The sequence below is a fragment of the Clarias gariepinus genome, chromosome 25 (genome assembly GCF_024256425.1).
Source record: "Clarias gariepinus isolate MV-2021 ecotype Netherlands chromosome 25, CGAR_prim_01v2, whole genome shotgun sequence".
Classification (NCBI taxonomy): Eukaryota; Metazoa; Chordata; class Actinopteri; order Siluriformes; family Clariidae; genus Clarias; species Clarias gariepinus.
In genome coordinates this window covers 19,629,107-19,656,578 of record NC_071124.1, presented here as the reverse complement: position 1 = coordinate 19,656,578, position 27,472 = coordinate 19,629,107, and the positions used below count along the sequence as shown (strand labels likewise).

General features: G+C 39.9%; 1 protein-coding gene across 3 annotated transcripts in view; it reads right to left on the bottom strand.

The window, feature by feature from the left end:
- arhgap45a (Rho GTPase activating protein 45a) overlaps positions 1-27,472 on the bottom strand; it is a 32,512-nt gene that overhangs the window by 2,886 nt on the left and 2,154 nt on the right. The window contains exons 2-21 of one of the 3 annotated variants that reach the window (XM_053486966.1): positions 26,278-26,635; positions 18,213-18,353; positions 13,666-13,750; positions 13,058-13,130; positions 10,817-10,892; positions 10,566-10,700; positions 10,413-10,474; positions 10,109-10,219; positions 9,883-9,963; positions 9,510-9,689; positions 7,636-7,773; positions 6,112-6,302; positions 5,593-5,714; positions 5,363-5,461; positions 5,177-5,275; positions 3,957-4,120; positions 3,550-3,738; positions 3,057-3,194; positions 1,359-1,588; positions 988-1,228 (exon numbers count right to left, since the gene is read on the bottom strand). In XM_053486966.1, coding sequence (XP_053342941.1) covers positions 988-1,228; positions 1,359-1,588; positions 3,057-3,194; positions 3,550-3,738; positions 3,957-4,120; positions 5,177-5,275; positions 5,363-5,461; positions 5,593-5,714; positions 6,112-6,302; positions 7,636-7,773; positions 9,510-9,689; positions 9,883-9,963; positions 10,109-10,219; positions 10,413-10,474; positions 10,566-10,700; positions 10,817-10,892; positions 13,058-13,130; positions 13,666-13,750; positions 18,213-18,353; positions 26,278-26,635 — 2,913 coding nt within the window. Of the gene's footprint in view, positions 1-987; positions 1,229-1,358; positions 1,589-3,056; positions 3,195-3,549; positions 3,739-3,956; positions 4,121-5,176; positions 5,276-5,362; positions 5,462-5,592; positions 5,715-6,111; positions 6,303-7,635; positions 7,774-9,509; positions 9,690-9,882; positions 9,964-10,108; positions 10,220-10,412; positions 10,475-10,565; positions 10,701-10,816; positions 10,893-13,057; positions 13,131-13,665; positions 13,751-18,212; positions 18,354-20,419; positions 22,797-26,277; positions 26,636-27,472 lie in introns of those variants that run through there. The other 2 variants (XM_053486967.1, XM_053486968.1) reach the window with 2 other exon arrangements.

Genomic DNA, 27,472 nt, shown 5'->3' with positions numbered 1-27,472 from the left:
TATATTTGCAAGCAACGAGCGGGCCCAAGCACCCTGCGCCATCACCACCCAGATAGTGGGCACATGCATTTGAATAAGAGATCCCAATACAATTATGACACAATTTTAAAAACGGGGAGAATTTTATGTCTAGATCACCAAAAAGCCCCAGATGCTGGAAAAAAAAGCATAACTCGATGATGTCACTCACTGAACGTGATGTCACTCAATATGATGTCCCACAAAAAGTTATTGCCCTACTTTTCGGGCATAGGTTTAAGGTATCGTCACGGCTGACCTATTTGAGAAATCAAAAATTCCTCTGCAGTTTTGCATCCTCGATGTCTTTAGGTTTGGTGGCGATAGTATGAGAGTCTTTCAAATTCCTTTAGGTGCGTTTTGCAAACGACACAAAATACCTGACTTCCCCATGACATGACATGCAATGTGAGAGTTGTTCAGCTCAATTAGCTCTAAATGTGTACCGGGTTTCATGTGCATACATGCAAGTGTATGAGCTATGCCGCAAAATCTCGTGTGAGGCTCTCAGACTCTCAGGCATCCTACTGGCAGCAGATTCATGAGTTTTTAAGTTATGTTAAGACCCTCAAAATGCCCCAAATTTTGGAAAAGAATCCCTAGGGAAACAACAGATCCTTACACACAGTATGACGACATAAGGCTGATGTTGTAGTGCTTGGGCCCTAATATTGTTATATTTATGCATGATGCATGAGTGCTGGATTTGCAATATCTCAAGGACGCACAAGTCTTGTGAGACAATTCCATTCTCGGTTTTCCCCATGATGTTTTGCCAGTCTGTGAAACAGCACCTCCTCCCAACTAACCCCGCCCCCCATAGTTTTTTATGCCAAGGCCCATCCCTGGCGCTACAACTGTACTAGGATTCGTACTTGACTTTGATCACTGTTTTGGGTATTATAATCTGGCATCAATCCTACCCATCTGTGATTTTTATCTGTCGAGACTCTGGCGCTCTGCTCTCACCTGGGCCTGGATGGTGAAGGTTCGGACGGACGTAGACATGGTCCGAGAGTCTGAAGATGGGCTGAAGATGTGATCCTGGAAGACGATAAGGGTCTCTACTATGCGGGCCTGGTGAGGGTAGTCCACCAGCGAGGAGAGGGAAATGGTGGCGCCAGTGGGTTTGGGTCTCATCAGGGTCGGGCCAAACACAATGCCCAGATTACTGAAGCTCATCTTGTTATCTTCCTCTAGCTCAGCCACTCTGAAGAACAGAAAGAGAGAAAGAGAGAAAGAGAGAGAGAGAGACGGAGAACCCGGAGCAATAAGTTATAAGTCATTACTGGAGGCTAAAATTGTGATTAATTACCCCAAATAAATGTCACGTCATTCACCTGTGCAAGTGCCGTACTATGTATTTTAATGTGGCGGTTTTGCCTGGTGGAAGATCTTTCAGCAGCTCTCGGAGTTTCTCTACCAGGTGGACCACCTTGGGGTCGGTCTGCTCACCCTGATCCAGCACCTCAGGACCCTTCACGCCGTCTGAGCCGTCAGAGTGCAGACTCTCTTTCGCCAGCCCCATCAGCTCGTTATACATGCGAAACGGCATTATGGGTTCGGGCAGCTATGAGGACAGAAAGAGGATGTTAAACAGGGGGTTATGGAGATATCCATAGTATCTTATATTCACACGAATAAACTGTAGTCATGGATGAGTTTGTTGTACTTTACTAATAACTAATAACTACAGCTACTGTTGTATATAAATGCAATTATGACATCAAGCACACCCCTCACACACTCTTCACCCTCCTGCCATCTGGAAAAGGTTCCCCCTTACATCCAGACTGTGCACATAGCTTCTACCCACATGACATCCGTTTACTTAACAAGAAAAGGACTGGACTGATACACACACCCGCATACACACACTCACTCAGATAAACATTCACCTCTAATAAAATGGGACTGGACTGATTAACACACGCGCATACACACTTAACTTAAACTTTTTTTTTACAAATATTTATATTATCAGCTGCTATTTGCACAAGAACTCTTTCTTATCTCTGCTGCAACTCACAAGAAGAATTTTTTACTGTTTTTTTTTAAACCCATCATGCCATTAACTTGCACCACCGCAACCCACTATCTCAGTACATCACAGTTAATTGCATTGAGTCATGTTGTCGTGTTGCTGCTCCTGTTTGCACATTTGCACCTGCACTTTGTGATGTTTTGTGTTAACTTTTGTAAAGTAATGTCTTTTGTATAGTACTTCAGAATAGATTTTGATAAATTATGGTGTAAATTTGGTTCGTCTTAGATAGATAATTAGGTGTCCTAATTGGCTAGTCGTTGCTATTTTTCTCACAAGTCTAACCTGTTTTTTTTCTTTTTCCTTCTTTTCTTTCAATAGTATCAACTGAACCTTAATGATTGATCAGGGGTCATGACCCGAGTCATAATCTTAATACCCAGTTTACTTAGAAATAAAAGTTCCTAAAGGGTTCTTGAGGTTAATTAAATGTTTGAGCTTTTTTTTCTAATTGTTAAACCTGCTGTGATACAGTTCCTCCTTAACCCATTAATGCCAGACAGACAAGCCAATAAACCAAATATTGCACTACAGAACTGTGCAAAAGTCTTGAGCCCCCATTATTTCTTTATAAATCCCCCCTGAAAAAAAAAGTCTCTATCCAGTGATGTAAACTTCAAAGCACTTTTGTAAGTCACTCTGGATAAGAGCATCTGTCAAATGCCTAAATGTAAAATTTGATTGTGCAACAACCTCAGCAGCGACCTTATTTCCCCTCTCCTCTGTTCCAACCGCTCAGCATCACCACTATACTTATCACCGACCTGATCATCTGCACCAGTTTTTCACCGGTTCATGACTCAAGTCGGATGTTTTGGGGGGTTTTGTTGTTGTGTTTGAATGATGCGTAGGTCACTGTGTGGCTCAACAACCATAAAACACATTGCTCTGAAACTCCCCAGGTACGGGGACTGGACTGAAAAATGAGAGTCAGAAAGTCCTTCAGGAACCCTGGAGAACTGTTCATCAGGTAAAAAAAAAAAACCTTGCTTACCTGTCGCAGGTAGAGTTTGAGTACGTTGCTAATATCGTGCGGGGACGCTTGAGACAGTTCCACCAGCTCTTTGCCGTTCTCAAACGCCTGACACAGCTTCTCCACACGTGTCTTCACTCCGTTCACGCGGTATATTCCCTAAAGACAGGTGCACACACCATCAAGTCTTGTTTTGTTACAAGCAACCATAACAAATGATATTGTTACTATGTTGTGTTTATTGGATAGAATACAACTATCTATTCGTTTTAGGAAATCTTTTTTATATGAAAATTATTTCTTATGATCGGGGAAGACTCATTTCTTGCATAAAGTAAACAAATAACATAACAGATGATAACACTATTAATATTTCTAGTGAGTTTTGTAATTTTATATACAGTGAAAAATAATTTCTTCGTAATACAGTCACACACTCGCGCTTTATTGTTACTTTTTTTCCCGATCAGCAACCCACATTTAACACTTCGTTTTTTCTTTTCTTTTTTTTTACCTTCATCCTAAGTGCTCTCTTCTCGATCTCCTGGATGCACTTCTTGATGATGAACGGGACTCCCTCTGAGTTGCCCTGCAGCACCTGGGAGAAATCTCGGCCAAACAGCTGTAACCGCCCCTGCAGCTTTTTGTGTCCACACTGAATGGCCAGGGACTCCAGACACTTCTTATGGCAGGCCAGAAAACACTAGAACACACCATTATAGATTATACACCTGAGCATCAGAAAGTCCTTATATGCACTTTTTAGGAACTTCTAGAGCTTTTCATCGAAAAAGAACTAAACTTTATATAACTTTACTCCTTTGAGTGTTATCCTTTAGGTTTAATGTGTGTATGTTACACTTCAAGAGTCAAGAATCAAGTAATAATACATTGTAGTTTTAGGGCTAAATCTTTGCTCACCTCCTCGCACTCAGCTCCCTGAAAATACACGTAGCTTTCACACTCGCGGCACTTGGACGGAGTACGGAGCTTCCTTAGCCGATGTGTCTTGGCAGCTTTGGACAGACCCACGTTACGAAAAGGCCCAGTGGACACGGTCATCTCTGGTTCAATCCCATTCATACCTGACATTATTTAATACAGATTAATACGTTCTTATAGGGTACGAAATTGCATAAAGTCTTTGCATTTAAAGCATTTTCTTCAAATTAATCTGAATGTACTCAATAACCACATTTTTTTTTTTCTTTTCTAATGGCATGTATTGGTGTATTCTAATGATGTATTCCAGGACTAAAATAAAAAGATCCTTCAACTCTCTCGTCATCAATACAAAATGTTGTTGTTGTTGCAACTTAGGAAGCTTTTACGCCGGATGCCCTTTCGGACACAACCCTCCGGTTTTATGGAAGCTTGGGCCTTCTGCATGACAGATGAGACACCTACTGTACCACTGAGCCACCAATGCCCCCATCATCGAAACAAGATCTCGACCAAAAATGAATGCAAAAATAAATGTGACGATACATAACGTAGACGAAACATGACCACAGGAAAAGCAGGCAGTATTCAAAGCTAAAGATGAAATATAACAGTGTGCTGTAATTATAGAAGACTGCTGCATATTTGGAGTGAATAACTTATAGGAGTGCACTTTGACTGTACAAACCCAGTATTGGTGCTGATTTAATTTTTTTATTTTTTGTTATATAAATGTGAATGCCAAAGAAGCTACTTCTGAAGTTCATGCAACATAGAAGTGACCAATGAGAATTTCAAGCTGCTAATTTCAGCCGTATTGGAGAGATGATTTTAAACAGTATGTGCTTAAATATATATATTTTTTCCAAATAATAATAATTTTAAAAGAAAATATTAATATTTCTTTATGAGTATTACTATTAAAATTTGTGTAAGCTTCTAGTAAAAGTTCTGCTTAAATTAAAGAATTCTGTGCAAAATTAAGGTGGCGCAGTGGTAAAGTGCTTGCCCTATTATCCGGAGATCACAAGTTCGAATCCCATTTGCTGTAACCCCTCGCAGGCAGAGGCCTAGAGAGAGCTGATTGGCCGAGCTCTCTCAGAGGGGAGGGATGAAAGGTACTTCATGCTTGGTTGGCGTCACATGGCGGTGTGCATGCAAATGTAAAACCCTATTTAGAAAGACTGTGGGGTGCTCACTTTGTTCAAAAGATGTCACATTGCCATCTTGCTCATCTATGTCCTCATTGGAAGACAAGGTTCCAGCTGACACTGGTCTTGTAGCCTTTGGGATGTCTCCTGTGAAAGCACACACTGCATTAGATCTTGAGCCTGTATAAACGTGTATGTGTGTGGGTGGGGTTGAGTTATTATTATGGCTGGCACCTGAGCTGGTGGTAGGAGAACCCAGTCCACTACCTCCTCCTACACTGTCTGTGTCACTTAAAGTGGAGGGCCAGGACTTGTGCGCTTGATAAGCTCGATCTGCAAAGAAACACTCATAAGCATCAAGGTGAAGACACGATGCATTCCTGTGATTAAAGCAACATGCATGGTTTTTTCTTTCTCAAAACAAAAAATGAAATAAATAAATGAAAGAAAAATAGAAGAATGACCTCTTCTGGTCTTGACTGCGCTTCCATCTGCAGCCGTCCCCAGTTCGTTAGAGCGCGGGGTCTCTGTGTTGCCTGGCTGCTGATCTTCAGTGATGCTGTCTTGACGTGTGCGAGCAGGATGACTAAACAGAACAAAAACATTAGCACAGTATTACAGATTAGTTGTTCTTATGAAATGTATCATTGCTGTGACTTGCTCTTATGGGAAATTAATTAGCTTCAGGGTTGATATCAGAGTCTCAGATTCGTGTCGGGACGCGTCGCGCCGCTCCTTGTTTAATTATTTTCTATTACAGTATGTGTTTTAATACTTAAATATTATCCAAACTTCATCTATTTTGATTTCCTTTCTTTGACTCTCATTCTTACATCATCTAATGCGTTATATTTTTTAAAACCGTTCGTTCTCCTCTGGACTGCACTTGGCTAAATGACAGTGCAGCCGGCCACACCTCACACAACAAGGCATGAAGGCACCCTGTAATAAGGGACTCTTTGATGAAGGGAGTTATAACTTACTGTGTGCCTGAGGCAGAGTACGGCTCGAACTGGAAGACGGTGACGCGCTCTGTGCTGAGCTGCAGGTTTTTGACGTGCGCGGCATACTGCTGGCCGGGATCGTACAGCTTACAACTCTCACACAGCGTCTGGTAGTGCACCGGCAGCGCCGCAGTCTGCATGTGCAGGATCTGGTAGTAGGATATGGTGCACTGATAACGATGGGAAAAAAAAAAAAAGGTAGACAAGCACAAGGCTCACAATTAGAGTGTCTCAAACTCACCTTGTGATTCATCTAATTCGCAGTGTCAGTGGTGATTCAGAGTTCAAAGTCATCTCTGAGTCTGGACATGAGCTGAACGTGTGAGAAACTAACCCGGATATTACTGTACTGTACATACAAAATGTGTTCATTATTAAATAACCGTATTTTAGATCAGTGTTTCAGAAAGTGTGGGCTGTACATGTGCCCTAGCTCGTAAGGGGAACTGCAGGTGGGCAGCAAAAGGTCATTCCTAATCTTTTTTTTTTTTTTTTTTTAACATTCATACTATACCATTCATCCTGAACAGATGGGCCAATCCAATATATCCAAATATCCAAAATTTTTTTTTTTTTCCCCAGCCTGTGGGGCTTGTGGGGCTCAAAAAAAAAACTTGAAAATTATTGCCAGATATGTTGAAATCTTCTTCTATTAGGTTGCCTGAGGGTCTGGGCCCTGGGCGTGGCATGGGGCCCTCCCACAAGATTTCGCTGCACTCATGCTGCGATGGCGCAAGGTGCTTGGGCCCGCTCATCATTTATATTTTTATAATTAGGTTTGAAGTTTTTATAAAATATATCTAATTATATCAAGTATTTACATTTAAACATTAAATAACCATAATTAATAATACAAAGCTGTAGGATTTAATCAGCATGATCTCAGTCGTAGTCTCGCATGTTGATTAAAGGTCTGGGTGACTTGCAGAAGATGCGCTACAGCCTTGTTAAGTTTACGGACGGTTGCTTTAGATCATTTTAATTCTTATTAAACTCAAAATTAACAAAAAATCGCTCTTTACTTGTTCTCAAATCCACGTCAGGGATCAGAGCAAGACCAGTGCTGTTTTCATGTGGATGCGTTTACCTGTCCTGTGTTTAACCTTCATTATTTTTCTGTGTATTGTTTCATAGTCTCAAGTTTCTGGTGTTTTTTCCCAACTGCCTGCTTTTTTTCTCTAGTCTTTTTTCTGCCATCTGTCCCCCGCATGAAACTTTGACAACAATACTTGGATTCCCCCTTAATGAATATCACATTAGGATTGTGTTTCACCACATCATACAGGATTTCTGCCCAATTTGTTTAATACAGCAATTACAGTAATTTTAGTATGTGTAGGACTGTTTTGGAAACCATGTCGGAAAATTATCTCACAAAAATACTTAAAAACAACTACTTGACTTCTTAATAATACATTACTGTTAGCATCTGTAGACTGGTTTTAGTTTGTTTGTTTGTGAAGCCCCTGAGGAAGTGTGTGCATGTGAAAAGTGAAGACTTACTGCACGTAGTATTTGGTCACTCTGTCTGATGACATCCTGGATCTGTTTCAGCACGTTCACCTTCACGTCCTCCAGCTCCTGCTGCTGAGTGGTGGCATCAGCAATACAAGTGCGGTATGTGGCCTCAGCCTCCTCTGACTGGAAGATAAACATAAATACAGAGATCATCAGACAATCAGTCACTGGATGGCTCAAAAAAAATCCCTATAAACAAAAGTAAACTTACTGACCTGCATTAATCAAAGAAATCTTAAATAGATAAAAAAACTATAAGAATTGAGTTAAGAATTATAGTGGTGCTGAACTGTTAACATCATGGGAAAAAAATCATGAATGGAGATCCCTTAAACTCTTTGGCAGCTATGTATGTACAATAGCAGGACTAATCAGAAAAAAGCTTTAATTTGCTAGGAAGCTTAAATATTGTATTTTGGAGCAATGATAAGGAGGTCATATGATCTAATGATTCAGATTGACCCTATGCCAGAGCGATGTATCCGTCATGGTAAGAAGAGAAGCTCATGAAGCGATGCACCCATCATACATGGTGGCCACTGTACAAGCCTCTGGAGGCGGGGCTATGATCTGGGGTTGCTTCAGTTGGCTGTGGAACAGATAATTAGAGTTTCCATGATGTCTTATGGAAAAATGTGATTTGGTTTACAAGTGTTTTAAAATACGAGCCGCTTCCGGAACAGATTAAACCAGGGTTGCACTGTATATAACAGTTTGTAAGTGTTTTTAGGCCAGGTAGTGGTAGACAATCTACTCTATATTAGGTAATGCTAGAAATAAAAAAATAAAAAATGTGCTAGACAGCAAGGTAGTGTTACCTGTCACTGTTGCCTTATACCTCTAGGGTCAAGGGTTCGATTCCTGACCCAGGGTCTGTATGCATGGGTAGAATTTGCATGTTCTCCTTGTGCTTGGTGGGTTTTCCTTCATGTCCCACGTTCCAAAAACATTAGGCGGATTAGGCTAACTGGCCCGTAGTGTGTGTATGCGCATATGAATGTTGGACAAAGATCCTACCTTTATTTTAAAAATGGGAATAAACGCAAGGGTCACCACTGGCTTTCAAGGTCCCCAGATAGATGAATGAATGGAAAATGTGCAAATATCTAACCACAAATATAACTGAAGATAATCTGATAAAGGATTTTCATTTGTTAAGGAAATGCTTTTTTAATCAGTCTTTTATTCTGATGTTTATTATATTGCCTACCTCTAATGTGCATATTGTACATCAGATTTTTTATTTAATTTATTTTTACTTACATTCTGTATTTATAATTTTTTTGCACATTTTCTATCTAATTGACCAGATCAATTCAACTTTAGTAGCTGTCAACCAGTGAAGATTGAGATTAAAAACCAAATCATTTTATATACTCTGACTTGCTACAACTAGCCTGAACCTTGATGAAATCTTGTGGTTATAAATATTTGTGTTATATAAAGCTTGCGTAACCACTTCAAATTCCTCCACCCAGTGACATGTCTAGGCTCACAATACTTACTCCTGTAACTACATACTCTGTCATACTCATCAGCCCTTCCTTATTTACTGAATAATTCATAGTAGTGACTGTATAATTATTTAAAAAAATAATTTTTGGTTTTGAATGCTCTTTTATTGATTTTTATTCATTTAACCCTTGCAAGGAGACCAGCCCGATCTTTGTCTCTTTATAACAGTGCAAGGATTTCCATGCACGTGGGGGAACAGCTCGCTGCATGTGAAGACCTTGCATCACATTTTTACTGCTGCAGCACCTCTGCATCGTTCGCCCGGCGGTTCAGTCACCATTTGCTCCTCAAGTTGTGAATTTTGTGGCGTGTGAGTCATTTCCTGTCTGGGACAGGAACCCGACCTTGTTGCGAGCTTCCTCCTCGTGTCGTCGCTTCCTGTCCAGGGTCTTGTGGGTGGAGCCGCTTCCTGTTCCGCTGTGCTCTTCCTCCACCTTATTGGCCACGAGCCGGGCCTTCTCGTATTCCTCGCAGCGGGTCAGGTACCACTGGCGTGCTTTGCGCAGGTTGTTCTCGGCGTCTGCCTGCACGTGTACCGACATGCACACACGGTGTCACGACAGCGTTTCGTATTTACGTCGTTTCTTCAAGAAGCTACTTTTACTGTACTTAAATATAGCTATACAGACATGTATATTATTAAAAAAACAAGTTATGTCTGTAAAAATAGAAGCTCTCCTAAAGCATTTTATTCCATCGAGCAGAGAACGTGCATACCAGTTTCCTCTTGGCCCTCTGCCACTGCTCTTTAATGTCTCGACGCTTTTTCTCATGTTCCTGTTTACGCTGCATTAGAGGCTGAACGAGAATAAAACAGAAGTTTTAATTTAAACATAAGATTCATTTCGGAATTATTTCCAGTCTACTTTTTTTTTAAATATAGACACATCTTTGATTGACATAAGGGATGCGCTTGTGTGTAAACACTATAGGTGAGTGTTACCTGTAGAAAAGAGTGTGTGAGCACAGAGTTTATGGACTGCTGTACACCCGTACTCTGCTCCAAGTCCTGCTCCAGAGCCAGAGAATAGATCGATAGCAAAGGCATGGGCGTCTGAGAGAGAGAGAGCGAGAGAGAGAGAGAGAGAGAGAGAGAGAGAGAGAGCGCGCGAGAGAGACACTCATATAAAATGCAGTGTGTTTGATTTTTTCAAATATTTTATATCAAATGGATTTTATCACACACACACACACACACACACACACACACACACACACACACACACACACACACACAAATTCTCTACCTCTGTGAAGCTCTGCTTGCTTGAGTGATACAGCCTCTGGATACCTTTAGCAAACTCCATCTCTAACATCCAAACCAAATTCAAAAAGAGTTAAAAAAATCTGTCTTAAAATAAAAACGAGTGAAAGAACGCATAAAAACTTAATGCCGTTACCGAGACCGATGCGCTTGTCCACGTAGCTTATGATGTCTTTCATGTACTTGGCGATGGCCTTAGCGTAGCCCAGAGCTGAGTCGACTCCTCCTTCACTGTGCTGCAGGAGGATATCCACCTGCTCGGGGCTCATCACTGAGACACACAAGTGCACAAACACAAAGATAAAGACACTGACAAGAACAACCAGGGCTACAGAGAGAGAGAGAACATGTGTGTGTGTGTGAGAGCGGTGTCGATCCGATACGCACTACAGTCCTCATGGTTGTATCGGCTCACTCCGTCCACACCCTGTCCTATTTGCAGCCCACACAGGTTCTCCATCGACTGTACACACACACACACACACACACACACAATATACACAAATCATTACACAAAAGCTGCACTATATGTGTATACATATATATAACACACACTTTTTTTTTTTTTTTTTTAGAATAAAGCCCAATTAGTAATTCATTAGGCTCATGTTCTTTTATTATTTATTAGCCCACACAAAATGCTGCGGATCGATGAGAGAGGTCAGAGGAGATAGGCCGGACGGAATTTCAGCTGACTCGTCACTTTTTATAACCATTGTGAGCAGAAAAGCAGGTCGAGAAAGCACCACATTTCAAACGTTTGGATGATGTCGTTATCCAGAGCGACTTACACTTGATCTCATTATCCTCCTGAGCCGAATGATAATGGGACGACTTTCACACACACACACACACTAACGGAATGACTGCTGTCTGGCTCACGGATTACATAAATTGCCTGAATAATAGATTACATTTTTAAAAATATAACTAAATAACTGAGTACTTAAATGATGGACCTAACGCGTTAGATTACTCGTTACATCCAAAAAGTAATCCAAGTACTCTAACTTTGTAACTTTTGTAACGCATTACACACAACACTGGTTGAAGGTTAAGGGCCTTGCTCAAGGCCGCAACACTGGCAACTTAGCAGTGGTGGGATATGAACCTGGGACCTTCTGACCAATAGTCCAATGCCTTAACCCTGAGCGACCCCTGACCCTTACACCCTGAGGTGCATGCGTTACAAAAGCACAAGATTACATGGAGGTTCACTACTGTCAGCCAAGAAAAGCAATCTAAGGCTAAGAAACTAACGCTAAGTTATGCGTCATTGCTTTTAAAAAAGTATATTATAGAAACCAGGACTCTTTTCCTGGTTCTGAAGGGGATTCAGTGTTTTCAGAGACGGTATTACAGAACAAAGGTTTACTACAAACCCCTAATTTATCCTACTGATGTCCAAACACCAATAAGATTAATGTAGAAAAAAAATCGTTCCACTGGAGTAGTTGTCCGCAGCTGATGTCATTTAAATATCCCTGATTATCTACACAAATCTACGCAAATGTTTTGACTTGGTTGATGGGAATTGATGAAAACACTAATGTAATGCTAAGTTTAGTGCCAGCGTTTGCCAGAGCTATAAGGAAAGAGGAAACCGACACTTCTCTAGTTCAGCGAGCCGTTATCTGCAGTCATGTGAGCGAACCTTGTGAGGAACTTTAAAATGAACGGTTTACTGTGTGGCTCGGGGGTGACCTCCGTGAACTTTCAGTTTCTACTTCAGTTCTGCAGTGAAGCTGAGCAGAATTTTAAATCGGGACAGAAGGCGGCGACGGAAAGCTTTCGTCCTGAAGCGGAGTTCAGAATTGAACGGTAATAAACGGAGGTGGTGTGAAAATCAAACTGGAGTATGTCTGCTCAAGAGAGTTAGAAGAGGAAGCTATGACACAAACCCAGAACAGGAAGCAACAAACAGACAGAAACACACTTACACAATTACACACAAACACTATAGACAACATCCGCCCTGCTCTCACTCTCTATTTGTGCACACTAACAGTTAGGAGATGGCTAAATATTTGGTTAGTTCTTCTAGGAGATCATGGTTGTGCCACACCTCTGTGGTTGAGGTCTGTTCGTCTGTATGTCTGCCTGAACGTCTCACTTGCTCTTTCTCTAGTCTCTTCTTCCAGGACTACAGATTAATTTTAATTGGCCACCAGGGCAAAGTTAAAGATCATGATTATGTACACAGCTGATTTGTTTATTAGAAAACAAATCCTTATTAGATAGATATATACAGTAGATAGAGGGATGAAGAACAGAACGACAGGGACAGATAGATTGATGACAAACAGACAGACAGACAAAAAGACAGATAGATAGATAAAAAACAGATAGACAGAAAGATGACCAGACAGACAGACAGACAGACAGACAGACAGACAGATAGATAGATAGATAGATAGATAGATAGATAGATAGATAGATAGATAGATAGATGTCAGATGGCCTGACAGACAGACACATGAGCAGATGGACAGACTAATGAATGGACGGATGGACAGACTGTCTTTTAAGTTTTGTTGACTCCTGTTTTGGCTTGGCGCTAAAAAATAATCTGACAGCCTTCGCCATACATGCAAAAGCACACACACTTGCACACGTGCACACACTTACCCTGCTCTTCTCAGTGGGGGGTAGAGACAGGAGAGTACTGCTGTCCACCTCACCCATTAGCAGCTCAGATACACTACACAGAGAGACAGAGACAGAGTGTTAACATACATTTTGAAGAATGTGTTGCTCAGAAAGCTTATTTATCCACAGTTTGGGAAACACCAATGTACCATCGGTTTGTTAACTAACGAAGAAAGCATTCAGTGTTGCGCCGTTTTAGGATAATAATGGACAGCGGAGAGTGAAGCAGCCCACCATGAAGGTGAATAGTTTCCTGTAACAGCGCGCCACCATGAACTTTATTCTTCTAACACCACAATGCAACCAGCCAGTGCTAACAATGATTTCGTTTTATTAAACATCCTCAAAACAGGTTAGTTCCTGTTGTTACTTACGCCAGGACACCTATAAACAAACTGTCTCTTCACCGTCCTCTGCATTTTTCACTATTGAAATTAATAAGAGGTCTTACTGAGAAACCCAAAACATTTCAGAACGTTCATACCCTGCCTGCGTTGTGATGCAGAATCAACCTGAAAAAGGGAAGTTTTATTTTTTTTCATGGAACACATAAGCACATGGTGCAGCTCGGACACTCGTGAACTCACTTGCTGCTGAAGGCGACTGCGATGGTCTCGATGGCTTTTTCGAAGTCTTTCTTCTGCGCCTCATTGCTGCCTTCGTAACTGAAGCCTGCCATACAGGACACAAGAAACAATGTAGTGTGTGTGTGTGTGTGTGTGTGTGTGTGTGTGTGTGTGTGTGTGTGTGTGAAAGGTACACGAGACAATGCTGTCAAGCTTATTAACCACCTCGAGCTTGCAGCACTTCTGCTTGCTGATTGACAATAACTCATACAAAAGCTTTAGAGAGCTACCTAAGAGTAACATTCCTGTTAAAGAAGTGCTTTACTGTTATGTAAAAGTATCTGCCCCCTCCCTTTCTATGCCTTAATATGATTCTTTCCACATTTTTTATTTCTTTTTTTTTTTTTTACAGAAAGTATGGTTTCTCTTAGTTTTTTCAAGTAATGGTTTTTCCCTTAAAGATTATTATTTTAGACTAAAAATGGATCATTTGCAGTTTTTATCTACATTTAATCACCTTGTCTGCTGGTACTGCATGTCTGGTTAAAAAAAAACAAAAAAAAAAACAGAACTGACCACATACAGTGGCAGACAAAACCATATCCCAGGCGCTAAAAACAAGCAGATTACACATTAAGGTGTCCAAAACATTTTTTCAGATGCTAGACAGATTCAAATGACATCTTACACATGGGATGCATCTTCAACGTAGCTGAAATGTTAACTAATGTCTTTCTGAGGGCACATAGGTAATGAGCTCGAGATAAATGCAAGTTCGAATCCCGGGTGATGCTGTAGCCCCTCGCAGCCGGGGGCCTGAGAGAGCTGATTGGCAGAGTTCTCTCGATTCGATTCAATTTATTATTTGTATTCAATTGTATTATTTGTATAGCGCTCTTAACGATAGTCATTGTCGCAAAGCAGCTTTACACATTCAAAAGAAAATTATGGAAATGTGTAGAAAATGTGTATAAATCGAAATTTCAGATTGTCCCTGATGAGCGAGCTAAAGGAAAAACTCCCTGAGAGGAACCGGACTCTACAGGGAACCAATCCTCATTTGGGTAATAACGGAGATTGAACCTGATTGTTCTTTGAGGGGGGGATGGGAGGAACTTAGCACTCCGAGCCAATCACGGGGGAGTCTGTGAGCTCACGCAAGTGGTGTGTGACGCTGCTCCCGATGGTCAGTGATTGAGCAGTTCAAAAAAAAAAAAAAAAGGATGCGGTAGGCTAGCGTCAGGTGTTTTGGAGGAAACATGTAACAGTGATCTTATTAACGTGATCATCCCTCCCTGATCGGTAGGGGTAACTTTGATGTTGGAGTGCTCTAATGACCGGCGGAAATTGGCTGAAAAAAAAAAGAGGATAATGATCATATACTTATATATTAATGCACTACAAGCCAAAGATTATAACATTATTACATAAGCTGTAACTTAATAGTCCGGTCAGGAAGTCATTGAGCCACTGACTGAAATGTCCCTGCAATCATCCCTGCAAATAACATTAGTTCAAAAGTAGTCCCCTGGTCTTTTTCTTTCCATTCCATTTATTGAGTGTGGGGGAAAAAAAAGGTCTTTAAATCCAAATCTGAGCTACACCATAGGGCCTGAAGTGACTCATACCTGGTTCTTTCTCACACTGCGATCACTTTGTATCATAAAGAACGTCTCTGTGTGCCTTAAAATTACAATTAAGTGTGACTGAGAGGCCCGAACGTGTTCGAGCATGATGAAGCCAAATGAACGCGTCCTCTGCCAAGGTTCGACTGGAAGAATTCGACTGTCTCACACAGAGTCCTGACCTCAACCCCCTCTGAAAACTTTTAGGATGAACTGGAATGACGGTGCACCGGCTTTATTTACCTCACCTCAGTGCATGATCTCACTAATGCGCTTGAAGCTGACTGGGCAGAAATCCAAACAAGCAAAGATCCAAAATATAGAGCAAAGAAAGCAAAGGGGACAGATATTTGGCATGGGACGTTTAATATGCACAAACCAAATTCTAATTTTATTTGTCACATACACAGTCATACACAGTACGATATGGAGTAAAATGCTTATACAACCGCTCGTGACCTTTATTACGATATGGAGTAAAATACTTATACAACCGCTCGTGACCTATATACCTTTAACCGCTCGTGATTATTAATAGGAAATAAATATGGAATAAAATAAGAAGTAAAACTTTAGCTAAATCTAGCTATAGAGGATAAAACAAAATAAAAATTATAAGAAATACAGATATGGATTTTTTTACTGTAAAAATATAGAAAATATTAAAAAAAACTTAAGTGTGGAAATAAAATAATTTAAATAACCATCAAATCATTTACTGTATCCTTAAGACTGAAAGAATATAACCTATACATACAGTATGATAAAACTGTAAAGTTTGTCTGTACATTTGCGAAGAAATAATTTGACGAGACGTGTACACAATAAGTAATAGTGCAAGATGGTATTTGGAATTTTTGCCTGTTTTTTGTTTGTGCACGCATCACGTAAAAATTGCTAAACAAATTTTAATGGGCTTTTTACAGTGCATTTTGCCGAGCTTGAGGTAACCTTTGTTTTATCACAATCGGTCCATGGGAAGAAAAGATCTGCTACTTTTGAATTTAAATGGAAAACGCCCTTATATCTTAAAAAAAAATAAAATAAAATAAAATAAATTAAACCATTAGTTCATCCTAAAATTCACCCTATGGCGCGCTTATGAGTGTGCAATTGAAATCTACTTAATAAACACGATTTCACACCTTCATTTCACGGTAACACACCAAAAAATTTAGGTAATTCCAAAATTCAACAGATGGTGTTTTTAAAAACATGTGCAATTAAATTCACGTGAGCGAAGTCACGGGCACATCTAGTATCTTAATAAACTTCTTTGTAAGCAAAAGAGTGAGCAAAATACTACAAAGTCTCAGAAGTTCCAAGTTCAGTCAAGTTCAAAATAAATATAAATAATCATAAATACGTTCACAATTATTAAAATGGTGACTTGCTTTATTATAATGGATTAGCCTGAGAAAATGTCTCCCAGTGTAGGTGCACTTAATAAACTGGGAAATGTCACTCATGCCCCTACTCAGTCTCAAAAGGAGGAGCTGGCAAGTGGAAATTTGTGATGAATAAAATTAGATGACTCCACCAACATGACATCAATCAACAACACTGGATGAGTATTATTATTTTTGATCCACCTACAGGCGCAGAACCAGAGTCAGTAAGTAGGGAACAATGAGGCCTACTTTCAGTATATTCGAAAGTGCATTGATTAGTGCAAATCAGGACAGATGTTTTTCATCAGTGTGATGAAGAGAAAGATGTTGTGAAGTGACAAATAATCAGCGTTGATTATATTCCTTGTGTTTTATTATCCCTATGCTCCAAAATAATTTATTGAATTTAAAGTTTTTCTTTTCTCAGCACCAGTCAAAGATCTGGGCACACCTTCTAATTCAATGTATTTTTTATTCAAAGTGATTTATTTTCTACATTCTGGAATAATACTGGAGAATTCAAAACTGTCAAATAACACATATTGCATTAGGTAATTACGTGACAACAACAAAAAAAACAGTTAGTTGCTATTTTAAACAACGAAGGCCAGCTGTTCTGAAGCAGTTCTTGCAAGAACAATATCGTCAAGTGCATTTGCAAAACCCATGGAGCATTATGATGAACCTGGCTCTCATAAAGACCTTCCCAGAACCAAAGCAAGATCAAATTTATTTAGAGCTACCAGCCAGATTATTGTATATTTTGGATGTCTTTAGATGAAATAAAAATCAGGAAAGACCATGCTATTAGAAGGTGTGTCCAAACTGTTGACAGGTAGTGTATGACATCATGGTTTTTATCCATTTATCGCAATTTTATGTCGCAGAAAAACGGTTGTGCATTATAAAGATCAGATATGAGATTCGAGAAATCAGCACTGTGGTGTACATGTTTTATAAACACGATACGTGAATCGATGGTGTGAAAAGTAATCACATGCTTAACTTAACAGATTTACTAATCCTAGGTATGTTCTGTTACGATCTCCCCATCACAGCTCAGTGGGGTAAAAAAACAAGTGTTTTAGCACTGCTTTATAACTTCATAAACCTGAAGTTTTGAAGTCTCGGGTCTTTCCTGAAGCTTTTAAGTGTGAAAAAAAAGCGGTTACTGATCTCCACCTTGTTTAGGAAACAGAGCACTACAGTTGTGGTCTGTGTTCTCTAAAAACAGCTGCCGGATAAAAAGACAGCCGTTGCCATGGTGTAGGATGTGGCAACGCCAGTGTCTTATGAGAGAGGAATGACAAGAGGCGAGAAGTTTCACCCACCCATCTCGCTGTACTTGTTTATTTTCATGACTCGATCACACTGCTATGGCAGCGCGAAAAAAAAGTTCAGTTCCTACTTTAGAAAAGGACTGAAAGTACCATTTAGCATCACTTTGAAAATCATTTTCCTGTACAATTAATTGCGGGCATACTGTGTGCACATAAGAGATGTGAGTTCTGGTGAGGAAACGTGACCGAGATTCACACCGAGACGCATTTACCTTTGACCTTTGAGATGAGTCGGCCTGCGGCGGTGAGTGTTTCCACAGTGTTGAGTAAAGGATAGGTGCTGATCACCTGCCGCAGGATGCGCAACACCTCCCCCAAATACTCGTGTGCTACAGCCCTCCGAGATTCTTTATCTACAGAGAGAAAGAAACAGAGAGAGAGAAAGAGTTTATGTCTCACAGTAAACAGATTATTAATTTTTCACACAGATAAGATCTTGTGGTCTTATAAAGTTCTTTGTAGTACGGTATGACACTAATAGACAGACAGACAGACAGACAGATTAATTCTTTAAAGATCAGCCATAACATTATAACCACTCCTCTAATATTGAGTAGGTTCGCCTCTTTGTCTCCAAGACAATAAGGCTCTGTGTGTTCTGACAGCGTTCTGTCGGAACCAGTATTAACCTTTTCCTAAACATGATCTACACTAGCTCTTCTGCTAAACTGGACTACACGGGTCAGCTTTTTCAATGTGCATCAGTGAGCCTTTGCAACCCATGACCCTGTTGCCAGTTCACCGATTTTACTTCCTTGGATCACTTTTGATTTGTCCTGACCACTGCAGACCAGGAACAGCCCACGAGACCTGCAGGTTTGGACTTGTTCTGATCCAGTCCTCTAACCATCACAATTTGGTCCTTCTCCAAGTTGAGACAGTTTCAATATCTCGTTACAATGGCGCCTGGAAGTGAGTGGGATATATGAGGCTGCAAGTGAACTTTTTTTTTTTTTTTTTTTTTACTGAAGTTGAAGTGTTGGAAGCAGAAAAAAAATGGGCAAGCGTAAGGATTTGAGTGACTTTGACAAGGGTCAAATTAAGGCTCTGCAGCCTCTCGGAAGCTCAGCAGTTCAAACCCCAACTCTGCCAACCTGGCCCGCTGTTGGGCCCTAAAGCAAGCCCCTTACCCCAGTCTGCTCTAAGGGGCGCCATAAAATACTCTAGCTGACACTTGGCTCTGACCGCTGCCTATAAAAAAAACAGGGAGAAGCGAAGAATAAAAAACTTTACTGCGCAGTAACGTCTATGTGACGAACAAAATCTTTCTAAATTTCCAGCTAACAATTTTAGTCTAGCAGAATCTTTAAAAACTATTGCTTTTGGTTCCTGTACAGTTTTCTGGAAGTTCTGATAATGTTTTGGTTAATGTTTTTGGGAATGTTTGGGTTTCAATGTTTTTAAAAAAACATCCTAGGGACATCTGGGTTACTGCTCTGGGAACCTTAAACAAGAATTGTTTTAAGAACGGTTTTTGTAGTTCCAGACCACTGGTGATGTTTCAGAAAGGTTTGTGGTTATGACCCATAATATCTCAGTAGAGTCACTACTATCTGCTTTTTCTTCACATACATGATCTCACGGACTCTTGTAATTGACCAGTGGCTCTGTCATTGACAGGAAAAAGAAAAAAAACATTTTTTGTTCTGTTACCCTTCGTCCCATTAACACAGTTGAAAAAATATCAACATTTGATTCCAGTATCTAAAGATCCAATGAATCAAACATGTGAATTCACAATAAAGTCTCTGTATAAAGTCTTCATTAGGCATATAGAGCTTTAGCCTGCTTTAGTCTAGCTATGTGCATGAGGAACCTGTGTAATCACTGGCCGTTCTTCCTCTCTGTCTGCCTTTTCACATCAATATTCTGCATATGGCTCACACTGCTATATTTAACCGAAAGCACACCCATGGCCTTGGACACAAGACACTCAAGGGCGATTTTGTTAGAAGATAATTATTATGTTTACTCAACAAAAAAAGTCAACAAGCTTCTCGAATAAAGCAGGCATAAGAAGTGTAGTCAGCAATCAAGAACAAAGGAAATCCTGACGTTACTTCACACAAATAGAGCCTGATTATGAAAGTGCGGAGTTCAGCTCGGGCTACTGAAATCTCACCCTCTCCTGGGAAACAAAGGAAGTTGTTCTGTTTTACAACAAGTTATTTGTGCTGTTTTTTTTATCACAGGAATGCATCTTTCGTGTGTGTGTATGTGTATGGGGGCATCCAGAAAAATGCCGCTCATCTGATCCACTTCAAACAAGCAACTTCTTGCGTTGAGCACAAAGCACACCCTGACTTATCTATCTCTTTCTCTCTCTTTTTTTTTTAAACAATGTACTGATGACTGAAACATGGGTACTGATGTGTAACATTTATCTTCTCTCGGTTCCACAGTATCTGCTGCTCCTCACCTTTTCCACAGCGATGCTGATCAGTGTCAGATGGGGAACGTCCCCTAAAATCTGCTCCCCTCTCGCACGTCACTGTAGACACTCAGGAGTCTCTGAGTCACGCTGTCTGTCCTCAGGCAATTTCATAAAGCGCTACATGATTTGAGGACTGCATGTAGACGAAGTGCAGACTGAGAACATGTGAACATCTCTGACCACAAGATCCTGCGACAATCATCGCTACCGTTGTGGTCAAAAAGAAACAAACATCAGAACAAAACTGCGTTACTTCAGAACTGACACTTTCTCACAGTGTGACATGTGATACTGAGAACTACTGTGTGCTTCTGCAATCTGCCTCTGATCTTGATCTACAATTGTCTCTAATATAACTCCACATCTGCCTCTGTGATTAATGCCTCTGTGATTAAGCCTCAGAAATTAATCCACTTTGCCTCCTATTTTAATCCACATATTTCTCTAATATAAATCTACAGTCGTGGCCAAAAGTTTTAAGAATGACACAAATATTAGTTTTCACAAAGTTTGCTGCTAAACTGCTTTTAGATCTTTGTTTCAGTTGTTTCTGTGATGTAGTAAAATATAAGTACAAGCACTTCATACGTTTCAAAGGCTTTTATTGACAATTACATGACATTTATGCAAAGAGTCAGTATTTGCAGTGTTGGCCCTTCTTTTTAAGGACCTCTGCAATTCGACTAGACATGCTCTCAATCAACTTCTGGGCCAAATCCTGACTGATAGCAACCCATTCTTTCATAATCACTTCTTGGAGTTTGTCAGAATTAGTGGGTTTATGTTTGTCCACCTGCCTCTTGAGGATTGACCACAAGTTCTCAATGGAATTAAGATCTGGGGAGTTTCCAGGCCATGGACCCAAACTTTCAACGTTTTGGTCCGCGACCCACTTGGTTATCACTTTTGCCTTATGGTACGGTGCTCCATCGTGCTAAAAAATGCATTGTTTTTTACCAAACTGTTGTGGATTGTTGAAAGAAGTTGCTGTTAGAGGGTGTTTTGGTACAATTCTTTATTCATGACTCATGGTTTTTGGGCAAAATTGTGAGTGAGCCCACTCCCTTGGATGAGAAGCAACCCCACACATGAATGGTCTCAGGATGCTTTACTGTTGGCATGACAGAGGACTGACGGTAGCGCTCACCTTTTCTTTTCCGAACAAGCCTTTTTTCAGATGTCCCAAACAATCGGAAAGAGGCTTCATCGGAGAATATGACCTTGCCCCAGTCCTCAGCAGTCCATTCACCATACTTTCTGCAAAAGATCAATCTGTCCCTCATGTTTTTTTTGGAGAGAAGTGGCTTCTTTGCTGCCCTTCTTGACACCAGGCCATCTTCTAAAAGTCTTCGTCTCACTGTGTGTGCAGATGCGCTAACACCTGCCTGCTGCCATTCCTAAGCAAGCTCTGCACTGGTGGCACTCCGATCCCGCAGCTGAATCCTCTTTAGGAGACGATCCTGGCACTTGTTGGACTTTCTTGGACGCCCTGAAGCCTTCTTTACAAGAATTAAACCTCTTTCCTTGAAGTTCTTGATGATCCTATAAGTTGTTAATTTAGGTGCAATCTTAGTAGCCACAATATCCGTGCCTGTGAAGCCATTTTTATGCAACACAATGATGGCTGTACGCGTTTCTTTGCAGTTCACCATGGTTAACAGTGGAGGAACAATGATTTCAAGCATCACCCTCCTTTTAACATGTCAAGTCTGCCATTCTAACCCAATCAGCCTGACATAATGATCTCCAGCCTTGTGCTCGTCTACATTCTCACCTGAGTTAACAAAACGATTACTGAAATGATCTCAGTGGGTCCTTTAATGACAGCAATGAAATGCAGTGGAATGTTTTTTTTGAGATTAAGTTAATTTTCATGGCAAAGAAGGACTCATTTATCTGAATTCTCTTCATAACATTCTGGAGTATATGCAAATTGCTATTATAAAAACTTAAGCAGCAACTTTTCCAATTTCCAATATTTATGTAATTCTCGAAACTTTTGGCCACGACTGTACATCTGCCTCTAAAATTAATTCTCATCTGCCTTTGCCATTAATCCACATCTGCCTCTAACATTAATTTTCATTTGCCTTTGCCAATAATCCACATTTGCCTCTGAAATTAATGCAAATCTGCCTCCGACATTAATTTTCATCTGCCTCCACCATTAATCCACAACCGCATTTGCCAGTCATCCGCATCTGCCTCTGAAATGCTACATCTGATGCTACATCTGCCTCTGATGTTATTCTATATCTGCTTCTGAAATAAATCTATATCTGCCCTGTCACATTACTCTACATCTGCCTTATATTTTAATTTACATCTGCCATAATATTAATCCACATCTATCTTTATAATAATCCATATCTGCCTCTAATCATATATAGATATTATATATGAAATTAATCATATATAGATATTATTTTATATCTGCGTCTGAAATGAATCCACATCTGCCTCCAACATTAATCCACATCTGCCTCCGATATTAATCCACATCTGCCTCCGATATTAATCCACATCTGCCCCTGATATTACTCTTTAAAATTAATTCATATCTGCCTCTAAAATTAATCCTCATCTGCCTCTAATATTAGTCCACGTCTGCCTCTGATAGTAATCCACGTCTGCCTCTGATAGTAATCCACGTCTGCCTCTGATATTACTTTTTAAAATTAATTCACATCTGCCTCTGAAATTAATCCACATCTGACTCTGGCATTAATCACTCCCACACACAAACAGATTAATCCAGATCTGCCTCTAATATTAATCCACATCTGCCTCTGATATTAATCCACATCTGCCTCTGATATTACTCTTTGAAATTAATCCACATCTGCCTCTGATATTATTTTACATCTGTCTTTGATATTAATCCACATCTGCCTCTGATATTTCTCTTTGACGTTAATCCACATCTGCCTCTAAAATTAATCCACATCTGCCTTTGATATTAATCTTTAAAATTAATTCACATCTGTCTCTAAAATTAATCCACATCTGCTTCTGATACTAATCCACATCTGTCTCTAATAATATTCTTTAAAATTAATACACATCTGCTTCTGTAATTAAGATACATCTGCCTCTGGTATTAATCACTCCCACACACAAACACATTAATCCACATCTAACGCTAATATTAATCCTCATCTGCCTCTGATATTAATCCACATCTGCCTCTGATATTAATCCACATCTGCCTCTGACTTTAATCCACATCTGCCTCTAATATTACTCTTTAAAATTAGTCTACATCTGCCACTGGTATTAATCACTCCCAACACACACACACACACACACACACACAAACAAACACACTCAAGAAAACACAAAATAAGTCACGTGGCCGAATGTGCCAATAGCAGCAGATGAAAACAATGACAGGCTTTATCTGCCAGCACAGTCAGAGTCATTGAACGATCACACACACACACACTCTCTTTCTCTCTCTGTGGCCGTACTTCATCTTCCAGTTAATGGCTTCTGTCTCTCTTTCAGCCACACTCACACTTGTACACACAGAGCTGCTCTGTGGGATGTGATTTTTTTTTAATTTGTTGTAGATACACAAAAGTTTACTGTTATGAAGTTGAAGAAAATTTCCCTTTGCAGTGTTTAGCAGAAGGTGATATCCAGAACGAGCTAGAGAAGAGCGCTGAATTTCCTGTTGTAACTGTCAGTAAGATTACAGCTTATCTCTCCGCAGCTCACGGAGAACCTCCTCCCTCATCACTTCGACATCATCATGCTAAAGGCTACGCTCAACCCCACTTCACAGACATAAAGCACTGCAGTGTTTATTACAGTCTCTGGTTTATTACATCCAATTAATTTTAGATCTATTATCAATATCTTTGAAAATCAGAAATAAATATTTTTAAAAAACATACAGGAAGCACTGTTTCACGTCTAAGCATGTGGATTTTTATGAAAATAGCTTTTTATGAAAATGCTGTTGTTAAATTCAATTGTAAACTCTTTCTTTATTACTGACACTTCTGACTTTCTTTTTTTCTTTATTACTTTTCTTTCTTTATTCTTTTATTAACTTTCTTTTAATCTCTTTTCTTACTTCATTACTGACTTAGTGTTTGGCTTCTTTCACTATTTTTTTTTTCTGTCTTAATCTCTTTTGACATCTGACATTTTCTTTTTTCACTTCTTTTTTGTTAATTTTTTTCAGTATTAACATATTCACTTCTTTATTAAGTCTTTTTTCTTTCATTAATTTTTTTCTTTTTCTTTGGTATTCTTAAGAATTTCTATTCAATAGAATTTCAATTGATTATAAATTTACTTAGTAACTGACTTAGTTTCAATTCTTTTCTTTCTGTCAATGACTTCTTTCTCTTTTTCTTTCTGTCACTATTTTTTTTTTCATTTCTTTCTTTCTTCATTAATTTCTTTTCCTTCATTATCACTGACTTCAATCTTTAGTTTTTTCCCTTTTTTTAAAGATGTATCTACTGGTAAATTTGAGGTAAAAATACCCAGCTATTAATCAGAACCCTTCACAGAGCCCACTCGCTTCGTTTCCTTAGTGACCCGCCCCCACTGTGGGTCTGGGGGGCTTTTCCTTCCGTCTTCTTTTCAAAATAAATACAGACCAATAGCGAACCTGTGACACTGACCACATCGATATCCTTCAGTTTTTTTTTGTGTTATTTCCTCTACCTTACTATCGCTTTTCATTCCTCCTCATAGTCACTAACTTTTTACAGGTTTCAGTCACACTGACAGCGTGGTTTGGTTCGAGGGGAACCTACAGTTGCCCACACAGGGGATTTATGTTGCAAAGAGTCCCAAATGATGCTGCTGTGCCTCTGTGTCTACGGCCAGCCCTGGCAGCAGAATGTAAACAGGAAGCAGTGTTGATGAAAATAGCAGCGTTTAAAGGAAGTGCGTCAGGTCTGACGCGCCGATGAGTGCGTGGCCTTCAACATGCCGACCGGAATTTTTATTTATTTTTTCTGGAACTCCAGATAAGTTATGACAAATTACTGACTTAAAAAAGTTTCATTTCCTTAATTGAGCACCATATGTTTATGAGCTTCATAATCCACCTTATTAACTACAACGCAGTACACCGTGGTACCATCCTACTTAATCAGATCACTTAAAAAATAATCTACAACAAAGGATCTTAACAATCTACTTTTTTTTCTTAATCATTTTATATGCATTCAATTTCAATCTTATTGCTTGTTTTATTACTCTAAAGAGACTCCTAAGCTTAGGTAAGAAAAAGAGAGAGAGAGGGCAGTCCGGGCTAGCAGACGTGTTATAATCTCGCAACAAAAATATTTGACGCACAGTTTCTTTCCTTCCTCTTTATCACCATGGATACAGTAAGAAAAAAAAGCCACATCTTGAAAGCACATGGTCATTCTTACAAATAATTATAGTTGAGGGACTTTTACAACAACGTGCGCGTTTGCATAAGCTTGTGATCTCATGAGGGAACGCACCCATGTTCGAATCACAACATGTATGTTTTTTAAAAAGCGTCTAGAATTCCAGCAGTCTTGAGCTTTCTTACTTGACAACAGAGTGCCATAATATGTTTGTCTGATAAGACTACACAATAGACATCCTCCAAGGATAAACCGGTCATTAAAAACTGATTTCGGCTTACGTCAACCCGGCTCGGGAAGGGTGTAGTAAACAAAAAACAAGCCATCCATACAGTATATAAAATAAGAAAATTCATGCTTAGAGAAGAGTTCTTAAAAAACAAAAAAAAGAAGAGTTTGGGGAAGTTTGTGGTTGGTATAACACAGATCAACTTTTATAAGAACTATTATAAGAATGTTTCTGTAAGCCGAGATACGCACCTTGACACAGCACCACATCCTTGAGCTTCTCCACAGCCTCCGCGAAGCGTGCCACGTCTCTCAGTAAAGGCGGGATGTCCTCTACGTCGATGGCCGTCCCGTCGGTGCTCTCGCAGCCCTTCGCTTGGTTCCGTTGAAAGCCCCAGGTTCCAGCAGTCTGGAAAGGAAACCCTGCTGCACTGGCATGGCGGCTAAGTCCGGTAGAGCGCTTCAGGTTAGCCGTGGGCGATGCTACGAGCTTACCGTGGACAGCGGAGGGAGTGCTGGGACATGAGGACAGACCTGGCAGATCTGGCACTGTCAGCGTGGACACACCATCGATATTGTCTCTCAGAGGCTGCTCCTGAAGGACCGACAGCTGGATTTACACATTGGGGAGGAATAAAAACACACAGAGAGACAGACAGAAGGAGAGAGGCAGGGAATAAATGGGATGAGATGAAATAATGGGTTAAAAGAATAAAATGGATATTATTTATAAGTGGATAGTGAAAGAATTTTTAAAAAAGGATGGATGGATAAATAAGTTATTAAAAGAATATCATGCGGTAATGGCTGTGTAATTATTGGCGATGATCACGATCACATGTTATAACAAGCGCACTGATGTTAATGTCATATTCTCCATTCTAATAGGTCGAAATTTAACAGGTTAATATTAACGGGCAAGTTCTAATACACTATTGTAACTGGAACTATTTGAAAATTTGAGGAATAATAATAAAGTTCAGGGTGATAAAGGTGATTCCAGGTTACACCACACCTGTGATCTAGACTGTCTGAGTGTACAGCATTTCGTCTTTCGGGTTTGGTTCTTCTTACGTTTTTTTTTTATGCATGCTTCTTATTTAATCCGAATCCTACTAATCCCTAATCCTCTTAATCCTCACAATTTCTAAGTGATGTGCAAAAATCACAGACTCGAACGGTGATGCTGCACAACGCCCAGATTGCACAAGGTCCTCTTTTACAGAATGAATCTCGAATGTTTAGCAGCACAAACCTGAACATGACTGCTACTTTTTTCTTTCTTTTCGCTGCTTCCCGATTTAGCAAGTTGGTAAATTGCCGCTTTTTTTTTTGACTGGAGGGAGTTTGACAAAGCCATTGTTCTATAAATTCATCCTACCAATCACTCTCTCTCCTACCCACACATGCACAGACCATAAACACACCATGCATGCACCGACCATAA